General features: G+C 37.5%; 1 protein-coding gene across 1 annotated transcript; it reads right to left on the bottom strand.

Moving 5' to 3' along the window:
• Positions 1-4,360: 4,360 nt before the first annotated feature.
• On the bottom strand, positions 4,361-17,611 carry LOC102700981 (importin beta-like SAD2). The gene is made up of 22 exons (XM_006652115.3): positions 17,289-17,611; positions 15,742-15,877; positions 15,584-15,671; positions 14,875-15,027; positions 14,328-14,490; positions 14,068-14,252; positions 13,819-13,992; positions 13,530-13,675; positions 13,275-13,398; positions 13,016-13,196; positions 12,099-12,258; positions 11,965-12,006; positions 11,776-11,894; positions 11,491-11,689; positions 10,605-10,736; positions 9,524-9,627; positions 9,241-9,420; positions 7,014-7,153; positions 6,790-6,929; positions 6,437-6,588; positions 5,165-5,294; positions 4,361-5,079 (listed from the first exon to the last, which is right to left on the bottom strand). Exons 1-22 carry the CDS (start codon positions 17,376-17,378, stop codon positions 4,928-4,930), a joined length of 3,090 nt encoding a protein of 1,029 aa, XP_006652178.2. The 5' UTR covers positions 17,379-17,611; the 3' UTR covers positions 4,361-4,927.
• Positions 17,612-18,220: the final 609 nt, after the last annotated feature.

Here is an 18,220-nt window from a genome sequence, read left to right as displayed (position 1 = left end):
ATTTTTCCCATAAGACAAATATCCAGAGTCCAAACGTAATATTAAAATCCAACAAGCATCATCAGGGGCGAATTTGGTATAAGGACGGCGAGGACTCGAGACCTCGCTACACCCGTTAAAGTCATTACAGTCCCACGAAGACCCCCTAAAATTTATAGCAAATGGGACTGAAACTCTATCTAACTTGTTCAGACCTCCTAATATCGTTGGTTAGATCTGTCACTTAGCATCATCATGTACTTTAAAAGTAAAAAAACAAATGGACGTAGGACCCATGTATATGTACAATGTGTGCATCATCGAAAAACTAAGAGAAGAAGAGAGAGGGTACAGCCTCGATCGATCGATCGATCTGACTAATTAAGCAAGTACCGGCCGGCCAAAGCTGTACTCTCTCTCTTCTCCACTTAGCCTTCACGATCGATGGCCGGTCTCCTCTCTCTCTCTCTAGCTACGTGTATATATATATGCCTCTGTGGATTGCACTTTGTTCGTGGCTCTTGCAGTTGGATCGATCCCTCTGGGTTGGGTTTATATAGGACACTAGTGTCGCCAAAACCCTATGCACAGGGGACGCGTGATAATGGATCTAACTATTTTGTTTATAAAATTTAAGTGTTTAGTTTAAAATTGTTTGAAAATAAAATTTTATATAGTTTTAAGAGTTAAAATTTTTTTAAGAATTAAATAGAGTTATTAAAGAATCTAAGTGACTTGGCCCATTACCACTCCTGCCCACACGAGATGATTAATTAGTCTCAACATCAAATTCCTCACTCGCATATATACACTCATGGCCGACCGGTCACAGAGGCTGGTTGGGTTGGGGTAGCTAGCGTAGCGCTGTTAGTGGATGGATGGTGGTATAGTCATGGGCGTATAACTTCATCCACTAGATAGCATTCATCGAATGATAATTATAGAAATTATTGTGACGCGTAGTACGTATCTTCTTTTATTTTTTGGTCCATATAGACGCTAAGGTTAATAGCTCCTTTGTTCTGAAATAAAAATATTATTTGTCCTAAAATAAGTTTATATTTAAGCCATCATTGCATTGAAGTTTATAAAAGTAGAAAAAAAATATGTATCCTATCTTATCGAAGAATGTCATTACATTTACTAACATGTGAATCCTGCTCTCATAGAGTCTACATGCTACATGTTAGTATTTACAATTTATAGGATTGTGAATACAAAACAAATATGCTGGAACTAGATAAAGTCGGTGACAATTGCATTAGGATTTGAGAAAGTATAGGGTATTTTGGTATTTTTACTTTTGTATTTATATAGGTTAGATGTGTGAAAAATAAAATTATTTTGGGACGAATGGGGTATACTTTTAATACTTCTTTAAAAGATTTTTAAGAGATACAACTTTGATATAGCAGTAGAGTCAAAGGTGTATGACTTATTCGATTCATGTCTATATTAAATAAGGGATTTTTTATCACCTTTAAAAGTACCTTAAGATACCAAAAATTTTAACGCAAAATTTTGATACCTAAAAATATATTATACCTCACGTACTAAATTTTTACACTACAAAATATGATATCTTAAGGTATTTTTTAATAATGGTAAAAAGGCTAAATAAATATATATGTTATGCTATTGTAGGGAGAGAACATGCAGAAGCTACATCTCCAATGTTTTCAAAAAAAATGCAGCAGTGGCTAGTGGTGTGACATACGGGCATGATGGATCCAAGTCACATAATAGCTAGGCCGTCATAGCCTGACCTCCAGGCCAAGTGCGGCCGTCCAAAATGGCCGGCCGGCTGGCCGGACTTGGAATCGATCGGTCGATCACCAGCAAGTAGCAAGCAAGCTCAAACCGTGCAATGTTTGTAGACGTAGATTTTTGACCCTGCTACCTAGCCATTTTCTCTTGCGGACCTCCGTGCACTTAGCTGATCCACTCCTCGAGTCTCTGCGTACCTAACTTTGCATTACCCAAAAGAAGCATATCCCAAAAGAGGCATATCCATATATGTCGGCTACTTTTTTCATCTCGTAAATACATTGAGGGAATGTGGTAGTGAGATAATAATCATATATATAAACTCATGTCAGATTAATCATCCTACGTATCATTATTGTCTCAAGTAAAACTTGGACGTTGTCTCTTCATTCGTCTACTGCTCGGGCGCATGTTCCCAAGCTGCATACAACTTTTTTTTAGGAAAAAAATCTTCATGCATTGGTTTCATGCATCAAATATAAGACATCAAAATGATGTATTAAATGTTGTACATACAACTAATGTTTAGATGTCTGTGTATATCAAATAGACTACGGTTGTCTATACTATTGTACATGCCCTAAGTTTTACTCTCTCCATCCTAAATTGATCATCATATAAAGTCTAGGCACGAAGACCAAAAATATATTTAATAAGCATTGAAAAAGCTAGATAGTCTCAATCCCAAGCTACATGTATACATACAAAATCAAAACTTACAAATTCCATCAAAGTTGATTGAATAGATACATGTAAATATTTAGTCTGCCTGTGAACTAAAGGGTTGTTCACATTACAATTAATGCATAACAGACTCTCTTTCCTTATATTATGATCAATTTAGGATTTCTCTTTGATCAATTCGGAAGGAAGTTATTAACTTTCATCCCAACATACATTAAGTTTTGTCTCTTAGCATGGTTACTACGAAAAACTTTCTTCTCGTGAAGCGAGTGAGGTGTGGACCAAACTAGTTGGATGGTAATAAGACCAAACACTAATATGTGTAGCTTAGTGATAAAAGTCATATACATTGTTATAATTAAGGCAGTTTAAAATCTAGAAATTGCTAACTTTTGAGAAAGGAGGGATATAGAAAAAAAATTAAGGTGTGAAGTTTACTTAAGCTTGTAGGAACTAGGTAGTGGATTAGATTTTTTTGGGGGTAGTTTTTTGGGGTGTGGAGCATAAAGAAAGACACGTTAGAACTTTCATGTGGTATATATATATAATATTCCTTCTATTACAAAACACATAATAATACTCAACCTATTCCAAAACAACTATATTTTTTTGGTAACTTGAGAAAAAAGGATTGGAGGTTAGAGTATAACATTAATGGTGAGAATAAGATACAAATTTAACTTGTAGTCTCAATCCTTTATTTGATAACATGGTAAGAATTGGTGGGGAGTTCATGTGGGATCCAAATTTCAAGTGATGATTGACGACTCAAATTTATCTAGACTATAAAAAATAGCGAGCCTCTAAAATTAAATTTCTTAGGTTCGCTTAGCAAACAAAAGAGAATTAATAGCCCCATCCATATTAAAGGAATTACCTACAACTCCTAGCCCCTCCCTACGTAGTTTCTTCCGCAATTTGCAATCAGCGTCCCTCTAACTCTCATATATGCTTACCAAACAAAAGAGAACTAGTAGCTCAATCCCTCTCAATTCCCATTTCCTTGTGAAAGTTCTCCTAACCAAATGCACTCGTGTAGAGTGCGTGAAATTTAATATGAAAGAAAAATAACCTAAATATCTAATGGTTAAGGACAAAACTAAAACAATTTGAATAAGTTTAAGAAATTGTGAGATAAATTAACTGCAAGTAGGGCTAGATAACGAGCCGGCTCGACTCGGTCCAGCTCGTTAAGATAACGAGCTGGCTCGGCTCGGCTCGTTATAAAGCTCGAGCTAGCTCGTTAGGCTCATGAGCCATGCATAAAAAATTAACCTAAATAATTTTTTAATATGTTATACAAGCAAATTTTCATTTCAAACATGCAAATCATATGAAATTGTATTTAAATATTAAAGTTTGAACCAACAAATCATATGGTGAACCTATAAAGTACTAAACACATATATTTCAGGGTAAAATCAATGAACGCTGGTGAATATTGTGTCTTTGGTCTAGCTCGTTAAGCTAATGAGCTAGCTCGAGTTGGCTCATTATCTCTAACGAGCTAAAATGCTAGCTCGGCTCGTTAGAAAAATAAAACAAGCTGAGTCAAGCCGAGCCAAGTTTATCACGAGTTAGCCACGAGCTTTTTGTCCACCCCTAACTGCAAGAGAATTAATCGTTTTTCGAAGTTAAAGCATCGCCATCATTGTTTCGCTAAAATTAAGCATTAACTAAACTTTAAAATAATTTACCATTAGGACTTTTATATATATATATTCTTATCAATCTTAGAGCAAAGGTCAGAAAATAAACTACAATAAACTAAAAAAACATAAATTCAACTGCAAATAAATTCATAAGACAGCTTTTGCTATAATAAGGTTATTTGTGAGCTGAAGGATTCCAGCAATCGAGTATGCATTGATCTGTTCACGGCAATCATTCGTCTCAAGGTCAGCACCCACGATCTCATCTCGCACAGAAGAAACTGCAACGAAGTTGTGTATTGCATAGTGATGTTTACCAGATCCAACATACAAGCTCACTGGACCGTATGAATGCCAAGGCTTATTTCACCAGCCGCAGTCCCAGGATACAGAGACATGCTTAAGCAATGTTAACAAATGGAGGACCAAAATTCGACCCCAAAAAAGAACACATATCTGAACCGTCGTATTGATAATTCACCAACAATTGCCCAATCATATACACTCTACACTTGGACCTTCCTAAAAGAACTGCCACCTTGGGCTTGGGGATGCGCCCCATGGCATCGTCCACCGCAGGGTTTGACAACAAACATCCATCAACCAAAACATGGAACTCAGGATCAAAAAAGTTTGAGAAGAATTAATATAGATCCCACCATGACCCGAGTGAAGAAATGAGCGAGTCTGCTTCTCTCCAAAGAACTCTGCCTCAAAATTGGCTGCCAAAAACTAGGCCAAGCTGCAAACAAAACTCATTGCCTGCGATCACCAAATCACAGGATACTGACAAGTGCCAGTGTCACGGGTAGGCAAAACTGATGATACAACCAAGCAATGACCCTTCACTGCGCATTTGCCTTTTCCAACTTCTCTTTTTCAATTTCAACTTTTCTTTCCTCAGCATGTTGAGCTAAGCCATTTGCAAGTGCTTGGTAGCGGAAATCTAGAGTTTGCATCAGGCTCTGGAACCTAGCTGGGTCAGATACTTGCATAGCTGCAACAGATGGTAACTTGTCAGGTAACCTTAGCCATATAGTTGCAGAGTAAAGCACAAACTTGTACAAGAATGTTTGCTCTACCTTGGATTGTGTCAACAAAGAAGATGAACGGATCCACCTCATCTATTGGTGATTGCAACTCCTCGTCATCGCTAAAATCATCATCAGAATCATCTTCATCATCATCATAGTGTGGCTGGAAACCTCTTGCCTAAATCACAGGAAGCATAAAAACGTGAATATTGGATACAGTATAACCAAGAAACATTTACATGAATTAAGATTGTGATATCTTTGCCACAAGACCTTTTCACTTGTTCCATACAAATAATTTGTTTACTAAAGGAATGTTACACATAACATCACACCTACCTACTATGATGATTTTTTTTTACCAACTACTCCATATCCTTTAATGGTTAAAAAATCATTCTACATATTATTAATATATTATTTCAGCTCTAGAATACAAGTTTACCATGCAAAGCCATCTATAGGGATGAAATTCTTTGAAAAATCTCACAATAACTTGTTTCAAACAATGCTAGCACGTGCATAATTCAGTTTTTATCCATAGCAAAGCATGGGTATTTAGCTAGTAGTAATTTCGTTTATCAGCTGTAGTTGTCATTGGTCGATATCGGTGATACAACATACTCCCTCCAGTTTTTTTATTTGAAGCCACTGACTTTTGGGTTTACATTTGACCGCTCGTCTTATCTAAAAAATTTATCCAAATATGCAAAACAATAAATCATGCTTAAAGTTCCAATAGTAATAAGTCAAATCATAACAAAAGGAAGGAGTACACCGATATTATCTATTATACTCCTTTAAAAGAATGTAGTAGTAGTGTCAGTGAATCTGCAAGACTGCAACCCCACCTCCCATTTTGCAAATTACCCCAATTGACCTTCATAATATTACCAAATAAGCAAATCTAAATGGATAGGCACATATAATCAAATTAAGGTGCCCTAGAGAAAAAATGCGTAACACATTTCATGGAAAATATTTTTTTCTTTATTTAAGGCAATATTATAATATATTTTCACTCATCCATACCAAAGCAACGAGCATTCACCTGGTCAATAAAACATAAGGTAATATTTATTTGAAGCGAAGTATTTATGTTAGCAATTTTTTCTCATGCTTCTCTTTTCCTGGTCTTTTAGTTAAGGAAAACAAGACTAAAAACACATTACCAGAGACCATGGTGGTTTTATTAAATAATTCCTAATGAAACACACTTCTAGAGAAATACAACAATATTCAGAATCTACAATAAAAAGGAACACATGGAAATAAGGTTTTAGATGCTCATTCTACTTAGATTCAGATCAAAATACAAACCTCTCTTAATCTCTGAAGATTGACACTAGATACCTCATCCCCATCCTCATCATCAAACCCCATCTCCTTATCAGACTCAATCTCCTCATCCTCTTCATCACCATCAAATCCATCCAGATCCTCAGCAGCAGCCTCATTTTCTCTTTTAGATTCTGCTTACAAACAGCAAAGATTTGAGGATCTGGCAGATGGAATTTTTATAGACCTCACCTCTAATTGCAAAAGTTAGAAACATCGTTACAAAATTATCAAGTGAATAACAAGTTATCAGAATGGTATCAGAGTTTTTTTTTGGGTCAAAATATTTAAATTGTCAGTTGTCATCCAAAAATGAACAGAAGAAAAAACTGCACCTGCAACTTGATCCTTGTAGGAAACAAGAAGCTCTAGTGTTGCTTTGAAAATGCGGTCAAGAGCTTCTGGTGGAATGTGATTAGCTGGAAGGCTAATTAGTGAAGTTAATCCCAAGCAACAAACCTTCTTATCATGCTCTCTGCACATAAAGAAGAATAAGGGCAGCACAAAAACATGACAGCATAATACTACAAGGTACAAACATATGCTAACAAGGATCTACCTCTTAAAGTTTGCCCTCATGCCACTTTTCTTTACTTGTTGTAACATTCCAAACCAAAGGTTGAAGATTTCAGTAGCAACTCCAAGCTTATGTAATGTTCCCAACGTCAATGAAGGATTGTAGTACAGTGTATTAGCTATCTACAATCATAGAAGAAAGTTTTGGGTATATATATGTCATCAGTTAGCAAGGGTAATACAGATGCAATGTTTGAATATACATAAGCTTAAATTAACTAGTCAGTGATGAGATGGATGCCATGTTTGAATACTATGGTGCAAAGTGTTACGTAGATGTGGCCAGCAAATAATAGAGTAATAGACTACATGCAAGATGTTCTAATGGAACATAACTGAAGCAAGGTTCAACTCTGATAATGAGATTGAATTGACCTGTAAAATTAATCAGACATATACAGATATGAGTTTTCTCCATGCAATATGAAAACTTATATCCTTGAAGAAGACACTAAAATCATATGGCTACAATGCTTTATGTAGTTAAACTATCCCTGCTTTATCTCTACTAAATAATACCATTTTCGATCAAGGAGTTATATGTGCTGCCTAAGCATTAAAGACATAAAATGCCATATGATGGATCATTTACATAAACTGCTCACAGTTTCTAACTTCCACTATCACTGACTCCACTAAAACCAAAACGTGTGCCATATCAATCTAAACAAATTATATCCTCCAATGATCCTTGTCACTGCTAGAGTTATATAGGGATAATATGCCAACAGTTGTTCAGATACTCTAGCACATGCGGCATGTGTCCCTCTTTGGGTGGCATAATAGATATCTTGCCACCAACTACAACCTATAGCTATAGGATTTGCAACTTTCTACTCCATCCCTTTCATATTATAGGTCACTTTGGATTTGTCCTAGTCAAACCTCTTAAAGTTTAACCAAGTTTATAAAAAAATGTACTAACATCTACAACACCAAATTAGTTCAACTAAATCCACCATTGAATATGTTTTTGTACTATATTGTTTGTGTTGAAAATGTTGCTATATTTTTCTATAAATTTGGTCAAACATAAAGAATTTTGAGTGTTTAACTTAGGACAAACATGAGTATCATTTTATTAATATCTATCTATTCACAATGCTCAAGGCCGCGTTCGGCAACCAGTGTAAGATATCTAAACCTCCCTCGTTTTCTGCACGCACGTTCTCCAAACTACTAAATGGTGTTTTTTTTGCACAAATTTTCTATAGGAAAGTTGTTTTAAAAAATCACATTAATATATTTTATTTTTTTAATAATTAATAATTGATTAATCATGTACTAATATATTACAAAGTTTTCCACGCCGGATAACTAACTCAATATCCTCCTCCTGCCGAACGTGGCCCAAGTCATGCAACTAGTCGTGACTAGTCGACCAATCAACCAGAAATTGAGGGCACGACTAGACTAGGATCGCTTGAGAGCAAATTGGGCAACCAGTCATGACTAGTTCACTTAAGGGAGATAAGAGAAGAGTTGCATCTTTCGTAGCCAGCCGCTAGAGCCAGAACAAGCTCCAGATTAGAGAGGGAGCAGCAAGAGCCACACGCTGGACAATGGATGGTCAGGATGCAGATGCCTATCGCTTGGAAGCCAAGCAGAGGAGAAGCTCCAAAGAGAGCTGCACAGGGTTGCCAATTGCCCTCTTCCTCATCTGCTCTCTTTTTCCTGATCTCATCCTTTCTACTCCCTCTGTTTCATACTATAAGTCATTCTGGGCTTTTCCTAGGTCAAATCTCTTTAATTTTGACCAAGTTTATAGAAAAATGTATTAACATCTACAACACCAAATCAGTTTCATTAAATCCACCATTGAATATATATTTTTATGGTTATATTTATTTTGTGTTGGAATTGTTGCTATATTTTTCTATAAACTTGGTCAAACTTGAAGAGATTTAACTTAGGATAAACCCAAAGTAACTTATAACATGAAATAAAGGGAGCAATAAACTAGTGAACTCATTAACTCAATGACTAGTATGGGTGGGTGGGTAGGAGGGTATTTAAGGGATAAAGCTTGTCGATTTGTAGACCAAAGGTAGGTAATAGTAGAAATCAATTTATTTTGGGACAAAATTTGAACTCTCAAGTCTCGATCAACTTATTTTGAGACAGGAGTAAACAGTACCCAATAGGGAGATAAACAGAAGAAGACAAATTGAAATAGAATACAGTAATACAACAAAATGTCAATTTCTTACCACTTGTACAAGTAAACATTTCAGATACGGCTTCGTTGCTCGACGCAGTCGATCAATTGTTAGCCTGAGATATGGCTCAATCCAATGATCAACTTGACCTTTGCAATTTTGAAAAACAACTTCAATCAGCTTGGGAGCAGGTATAATGTCAGAATCTTCCATGTTTTGGTCTGTCATAATCTACAATTATTGGTAATCAAACGTAAAAATTACAGGAACTAGGAACTTTACGAAAAAAAATTCAGAACAAATTTTAATGCAACATGAAAACAAATTCACTCACAGTTGACAAAGCTCTCCATAAACTTTGCTGATAATCAGGATCTTTGCATGCAATAAATTGATCAGTACCACGGGAAATGTAGTTGTCTAGTGGTACCAGAATATCTGCAGGGTAATAAGAACATTGAGTAGAGTAGCAAAAGGATGTCAAACATAATGCAGTTGCTACAGAAGATAAGATTAGTCCCATCTACTGCCCTGTAGACAGCACCAAGCAATTTGCTACAGAAGGAGAGTAGGAGACACTGTCTTAGCAGCCGACCAATAAAGGGTAGACAACAAGCCAGTTGGCAGTTCAATACTTCCTATGTAAAACAAGAAAATTGAGGATGCAGGGATTCCAATTCAAAGGAAAAACAAATGAAAACGAATTCATACAACTAGGGATGGACGGTATGTGCCTATAGACTGAGGGGTGTGGAATGAGATCTAGTAAAAAGCACCAGATTCAACCATGGTGGGTGGCAGGTTTAACCCTGAAATATATGTACATTAAAGAGCATTGATTCAACCCAAGAAAGGCCTTTCAAACCACTGCAAGGAGTAAGTTGACCAACAAAAAAGGTGCAATAACCAAGCCAACTACAACTAAAAGAATTCATTTCCATACTACTAACCAAGACAACAAAGGAAACCTAGCCAAACAGAATATGAGACTAAATAGATTAGTCGCTGGAAACACACAAAAAAAAGTTTGAGCTGCTAACTCATCTAGGTTAAGGTTGGGAAACCTGATCATTTACCGAATGTGTTGGATAACAAACTCAGATGAAATTCATACAAGTCAATGAGCATGAACCAAATCAAGCAAATGGTCAGCCAACTAAAAGGCAGAGTTAAGCAAAAATATAACATGCTAACTAAACAGCCTAGAGAACTGATCATATAAAAACTAATATGAGATGATTCAGATATTATTTTAACTAGCGCATGACTTTACAGCTTACAAGTGTTCATACAACTAAACAAGAATGTCATTGGAAAATACCCAATAATATAAGATAACAAACATCCAGGAATATGCTGGTCTAAAACTCAGTTCAAAACATATATAACTCATTGCCATTCAAAACTAGACTTACTCTCAAAGAAGTCAATGGCCCAATCATTAAGCGTCTCCATCATCAAAGGCCACAAGCTCCACATTTCCAGTGAAATTGTTGGCGAGTAAAAGGTCATATATGACACAATCTCCAGAACTTCTTCATACACATCTGCAAGACAGTCAAATGCATCATCAGTGGAGAACTGCAACAAACACAGCAAACCTGACTAAATTTAAAACAAACAACTTTTAAATCTTTTTGTAATAATAAGTTCATAGAATTCAATTGCAACTTATTGCGAGTGTCTATCAGATTTAAGGTATATCACCAGGGATGGGCATGGTCAAGTCGTGGGTACCCATTGGCCCGCCCTAAGTAAAATACACGTGAAATAGAAAAGGTGCATTCCAGTTGATTTAGATGAACTATAGTGGGTCAATGTGGATACCGACAGACTGGTGCAGGCACATCCCTATATATCACTTTTATTATAAAGAAATAAAAAGGTATGGAAGAAATCATTTATACAAACATTTGCTTCCACACCTCACAGACAGCATGACGAACACTGAAAAATATGCAATACCTGATTAAAAATGGACTCACAAACAGTTCGCTCATTCTGAATAATTCATATCTTGATATTTACTCTTTCCAAAGGAAGTGTTGGGGTGATGGTTTGTTGCCCTGTACACCCATCCCCCCTTCCCCCAGTCGTTTGTGGCATTTTTTATTTGAAGAAACTTCTATTTTAAAATGACTATTTTGCGCATGCATATAAATTGGTGCTTGAATGATCTCATCATGTAATCAAGTGGAAACTTCTTATTTTTTGTACTGCCAAAATCCTTTATATTTGGGATGGAAGTAGTATCATTTAAAATATAAACCATTGAATAGTTATGATTAAATAAGTTTATACCTTGACCATCTGAAGTCAACATTCTCCGTAAAATAGGCAACAAAGTTGGTTCTATTTGGGGAAACAGATGAGGAAGGCTACTAATGGACTCGAGGATTGTGCTTATCGCACGTAAGCAACCAACAGCAGCCAAAGCACCAGTGTCCTCAACTTCTTCATCGGCTTCTGAACTAGCCATGCATCTCCAGAAAGCAGCAGCCTAACAAAAACAGTAAGCATGAAATTCAGGGAACACAGCAGCACTTAAACATTGATCTAAATATATTGCATTTAGGGGCAACATACCAAGCTCTGACACAAGCCAAGTGCATATGGTGCCATCTCTTCACCAAATTTGTCAACAATTGTCTCAAGTGTGAAAACGAGATCTTCATTCTCAACTTCACTCATAAGCTTAAAAAATTCTGCAAATAATAGTTAAAGCATGATTCAACCGCAATAAAATTAAAAACACGGTTGGAGGTGGTAGAATACCATCAAGAAGTTGAGGAAGAATTGGACTGATCTCATTTAGATCTGTATAAGAAAACCAACATATAGCTTGTGATCAACGGTTTGTAAAGGTAATCAGAAGTGCTTAGGTCTATAAGAAATTAAATAAAGACTACCTTTGCATGCTTCAACAAAAGAACGAAGTGCAAAGACTGAATCCACCCGGACAGGAAGTTCTGGATCGCGCAAACCAGATATTACACAATGCATAGCTTTGCGGAAGTTGTTTTGATCTGAGAAATTGATATGAGCATACTGCCCAGCAACCCATGCTGCCTGATCACATAATAACAGATCAGCTTGATGAAGCAAGCAATATGTACATAAGGGAAAAAATAGGGGGAATAATTGCAATAAACAAGATACAATAAATAACATTAAAAGACTAGACAAAGTATAAAATGTAAAACAATATCTGATGAAATGAGACCACTATCAACAGAGGGGCCATGGAACAATGACAAAGGTGCTTGGAAGATGACCCAATCGATGGTAGGGAACAAAAGAATGGGACAGATGGGGCAAGCGAGAGAAGACTATGCCGCTTGGCACAGGGATGAGGAGAAACCACAAGGGATTTGGGGGACCTGAAGTAGAATACTTTTAAGGACAGAACCAGCAAAACCAAAAGTTTCAAATTTTAAGTAAAGGAAAGAGGAAGATTGATATGCAGAAGGCATGAAGAACTACAGTTGTACCACAGAAATATGGCAGCTTCAAGAAAGAATCAGTGGTAGGGAACAAAAGAATGGGACAGATGGGGCAAGGGACAGAAGACTACCGCTTGGCACAGGGATGTGGAGAAATCAAAAGGGATTTGGGGACCTGAGGTAGAATACTTTTAAGGACAGAACCAGCAAAACCAAAAGTTCCAAATTTTAAGTAAAGGGAAGAGGAAGATTGACATGCAGAAGGCATGAAGAACTACAGTTGTACCACAGAAATATGGAAGCTTCAAGAAAGAAAATGATCTTTTTTGGTGACGAAATTCATTCTCTAAAATTCAAATACACATCAATTTATAGCTTGTTACCTTCGCACGTAAGTGTCCAACATGACTACTGAACTCCGGAAAGACATGTTGAACCAACATTCGCTCCAGCTCAGCCTTATATGGTTCAGTTTGTTTCAGCCTATCACACAATGTCCCAATGGCAAGAAGCGCTCCATCTTTTTGGCGGTATGGCTTCATTTCAATGGGTGCCTCATTATACCTGCCAAATTTTTCTTCCATTAGATACTGGCTAACTCTTAAAAGTAAAACACCTGTATTATCACAGGATGACTCATACCTCAGAAATATTTCCACAATAAAATGGATAAACTTTTGCAGATTGCCTTTTCCTCGTTTTCTTACTAGTTCACTCACAAAATCCATAGCAGCTGTTCGAGGACTATACAAATCTTCAATAATATCTGTATACGAAAATAGGTAGTACCATGGTTACAGAATAAAAATGGAGGGTAGCATATAATACCTTGCAGGACCAAAATAAGAAATAAGGCGAAATCTTATTTACAAAAATATTATTTGGATAACAATATACCATAGCCTTTCCGAACATATTCATGAGGATCTTCATCCCATAACATCTGATCAGTGTCATTGAAGCACATTAATGGGAAGATTATTTCAAACAGAATGATGTCGATTTGTGGTTGCATCAGCTGATACATGCTGTTCTTTGTAACACTGCAAGAAATATTAACATTCAGCCACGATGAATTCAGACAGCACTGAATTGTGCCCCCCCCCCCCCCAACTACCAAAAAAATTTTATCACACCCTAGCTACTTTGGAAGTATAATATCCTTTTGTGAAGCCTTTCCACAAACCTGTTGGTAAGATATTGAAGAATAAGATTGATAACCCTATCAGGCAAATAGCCGCCAGTACGGATTGTATTGAGCAACTGCAAATGACATCCCAAAATTTTTCCAGCATAATTCTTTTGGAACATCTGAGCAAAAGCTTTGCTTTCTGGTCTCTGAAGCTTCATATCAGCAAATCTGTAATGAAAAACAGAAAACCAGATTAAAATTACAGGATTATAAGAAACATAAAAAAGTTTATTTGACACCAACCGAGTGTATAGACGGTTCAAGATATGGATAATCCACTTCTTGACTTTCCACCATCCCCAAGATTTCCTAGCATCAGGATCCAAGGGCTGTCCTTCCACTGGAACTGGTCTCTCCAGCAAGTTTAAGAAACAAATCATCCAAGCATTGAAGACATTTGGATCAAAAAGTTGCTTTGGAATTTCTAGCTGCACAGAATACATAACAAAAAGTCATAATGAGTACTGAAAAAAATTGAACAAATGATGAGAAGAGAAACTTACATATATTGATGACCAGAAAATTTTGCATATCAGCTTGATCAAGTCAGCTACTTCAATTGGAGGATTGGTAATTGGAACAAGATTGCTGAATATATTCAACAAACGAGGAAAGCATTCCTCAACAATCTGATACAAAGGTATCCTCTCATCCTCTGACTTGAACCTAATCACGAGAAAAGTAATGAGACGTGTGCTAGCTCACAGAAACAAAAAGGTTAGCATTGTATGATGTTATCTAGGAAAATTTTCATAGAGCAAAGAATTATGCTGTGCACCCATTGTTTTACAAGAAATCTATAACGATGATGTTATCTTAATATTGTTGCTTTCGGTAATCTCTATAATACAAAAAAGTTTCACCAAGTCAGCAAGTAAAATGAATAGAGTGAATAACATAATGTGCAAGGGAATTTCACAGTAGAGTGATAGAAACATGTAAATCCTGAGTAAGTTTCGAGTTACAGAAAAAAAAAATCAAAAAGGAAGACTGATTCTAAGAGTGAATGATAATTAGAAGAGAAGGTAGCATTCTGTCATTTAAACTCACTCATATTTCCGGGCAAGAATCCTTAGCACATAAAGTGCCCCAAATATTTGATCCTGCGATTCTAGGTTATGTGTTACCCAAGGTAGAAGACTAGGCCAATGCTCAGGATAATCTGCAAGGATCAAGGTCTTGATACTTTCTCCAATCTGTGCTCTACAAACCATGAGATATGTGTCAATTACTCATATGCACATTTCATAACCATCATTATTGAAGAATATTGTGTTCCATTATCAGGAAATAAACATCCCTAGAATTTCACTGAAATATTCAAACTGAAATGGCCATTGGGCTGCTACTAGTACTAGGCTGCCTTGGGTACGTTCATTGAATTCAGGGTGAATAGAATTCGAGCACCAAAAATAGATTTAGCCCAAAGTACAGACATGAGTCACAAATGGTACGTTCATACTCATCTGAACTTCAATTGGCTTGATGCATGCTTTACATATACAAATGTCAGCATCCAACAATATTTGTAGGCAAACATTTGTTTTGATCAGATAAATGGAATTTATAGATTGATTATAGCGATAGCCAGAAAACTACTCAAGTATGGAAACAAGAAGTCTGAGAAATCAATTTATCCAATATTAAGAAATGACAGTACACCAAAAGAGTGAAGGACTACAATTCTAGCATTTGGAGAGAAAGTGAAAGACACAAAAATGATGTTAATTAAGGGTAGGTGGACAGTGCGAACAGTTACCTTAGCAGTGGAGGCAATTGAGTTATAAAACCCAGTATATTCTCACGCACCATGGACTTGTCACTTTCTGGAATTATATGTTTTTCTTCTAAAGAAGGATGAACTGTAAGTTAACGAGACATAATGGAATCATTGCTCAAATAGTAGCCTTTCCATACCAGGATCAGTAGGTGACCAATTCTTCGCAACAAAATTCTTGAAATGAATGCTTGCAAACTGTCTAACAGCCATATCACAGTTTCCATCCACAATAATCTGTAGCAATCTCACCAAATGTTGTGGTGTGTACTGAAACTGCAGAAATTACAGAAATATGAATACATGAGTCTGAAGCAGACTGACATTTGTATAGCATAAAAAACGACATCATTAGTATTTATAAAACAAACAGCAGTACTCGGGAAAGGAAATAAAGCAAACTTGGCAATACAATGTCACCAAATAGAAAGACTATCAGATGATCAGCTGACGTAGAGCATTTTAACACAGGTCGAAATTTAATAATAAAGGCCGCCAATAAAGTAAATGATCAGCTGATCCAGAATTCTATTTTATCTCAGCTGGTACAAGACCAAGTAAAGTGTTTTAGTGGAATCTTTTGTATGTCTTGCAACAAAGAAAAGAACCATTAATTATCTAACCTTTCTGAACAAATTGCGATGGTAGCTCAAAGATAAGAAACATAGGACCAGCACAATATAACATGTAAATGTGCATTATTTGAATCCTTTGTTGTTTCCAGTCAAAATTACATGAATTTCTCGCCTTATTGATTTGGTTACAGTTCGTTTCGACGAGCTGTGGTGTTGGGATCCATCTTTATAGGACACAAGAACAAAGCAAACATCAACTCATAAAAAATTGTGTTATATTTGCTCCATATACAGTGTAATTAAGCAAATGTACAGCTGAAATACAAAGTTATGAAGGTATCAGGTCAAAGTGCCTACTTCATATAAAGGTTCAAGTACAACCCAACTCAGAACCCTCACAAAATGGTTAGCTCAATTAAATTGTTGAGAATCTACATTAACAAACAGGTCGATGTTTATGCGTGTGCAAGGAGATAGCAAATAAAAAGGTTACCCTCACGTAGTTCAGACAACTTGACTAACTTGTGAAAGAATGCCATTGCAACCTTTTTAGTACATCAAACAAAATTGGGGCAAACAAACGCCATGATGCCACATAGAGATGCCCATTTCAACAAGTTAACAAATGTGGAATCATTATAGCCACTAGTCAAATAAAATATGCATAATAACATTATTCTAGTTGTAAAGCTGAGTATACATGATTGAACAGGTAGCTAGTCTACCAACTCTGAGGTGTTAATGACATGGATGGTAATAATACTACCTACAACGTCAGCAAGAGCTAAGAACTAGGAAGGCATACAACATGTAACAATCCCCGTTAAGAATCAACACGAGTGAAATCCAACAGCACGACAGATTGAAGCCAGCACAACGCATATGCAAGTACTAATGGTCATACCACCACACCGGTCACCTGTTCGAATTGAACCAATCAAAAACATCAAACAAGCTGCAGATCGCACGAAACATGGCTGACGGGGAATCCACCGGATTGAGGAACGGTGCATTATGCCGTCGTTGGACTGGTTCCAATCAAGGTGATAGGAAAACCTATCTAGCAGCGTGAAGCGTGATCAAGCAGCGGAGCAGCGGGAGCGCGATCTCACCTGGTTCAGACTGGCCTCGGCGGCCTTGCGCTCCTCGGGGACGTGGCTGAGCGCAGCGCGCAGCACCACGGCCAGGCTCTGCAGATCCATCGCGGGGGGTGGCGAGCTGGGGGGTGGTGGTGGCGGCGGCCGCCTCGAGCACCGGCCACGGGAGGGGTGGGGCCGGCAGCAGCAGCGCGCGGGGAGAAGGGGGCTCCGCGCCTCGAGCTAGGGCTCCTCCTCGCGGCCTCCCACGGCGGCGGCGGCGGCGTTGGGAGTGGAGTCCTCTCTGTCTCCTTTGGCTTTTTGGCACCCCCGCGTGGCGTCGCGGAGACTTGGGAAGGGAGAAGAGGCCGCGCCCGCGCGTGCGTGCGGGCGTGTGCGCGAGGCGGCAGCAAGGGGAACGCGAGGCTAGCTAGGGTTTGATCAAGAAGGGGTTGTTTGTGGCTCAGGCGAGGCTGTGGGCCCGCCACCGCCACCAAAAGACGCAGATCAGGTGATAATGGGGACCCGAGATCCGATGGGTATTTACTCTAATAAGGTACGGGTATGAACTAAATATATTACCCGTGGGTAAGTAACCGGGCAAATACCTTCACCCGATGGATACGCGGGTATGGAAACGTTCTTAGGATCCCCATACCCATTTACCCGTGGGTAATAAATACCCGCAAGTTTAAATGCATGTCATGGCCCAATATCAAATTACCCTAACCCAATTAACCAAAACCCTAGGTATTTAAATCATCCATATATTTTCCACTACACTATATGAATGTGTAATGTCTTTAGTATCTAGTGCCTATTGTAATATACTACATGGAAACTATGTAATTTAGATTGTTTTAACCTGTTACGGGTATATGGTTAACCCAACGGGTAAGGTTTACCCAAGCGGGTATGGGTATGAGGAAATTTTTCTATCCGTGACGGGTATGGGTATTTTGATGGTA

The sequence above is a fragment of the Oryza brachyantha genome, chromosome 4 (assembly GCF_000231095.2).
Source record: "Oryza brachyantha chromosome 4, ObraRS2, whole genome shotgun sequence".
NCBI lineage: Eukaryota > Viridiplantae > Streptophyta > Magnoliopsida > Poales > Poaceae > Oryza > Oryza brachyantha.
This window is presented reverse-complemented; position numbering and strand designations above follow the sequence as displayed.

Bases quoted from the DNA above. Each gene is read 5' to 3' on its own strand.
- LOC102700981 (XM_006652115.3), bottom strand. From the start codon at position 17,378: ATGGATCTGCAGAGCCTGGCCGTGGTGCTGCGCGCTGCGCTCAGCCAC. The intron at 10,737-11,490 runs GTATAAACTTAT...ACTGTCTTGCAG, and splicing joins GTTGACTTCAGATGGTCAAG to ATGTGTATGAAGAAGTTCTG. The intron at 9,628-10,604 runs GTAAGTCTAGTT...ATTACCCTGCAG, and splicing joins GGCCATTGACTTCTTTGAGA to ATATTCTGGTACCACTAGAC.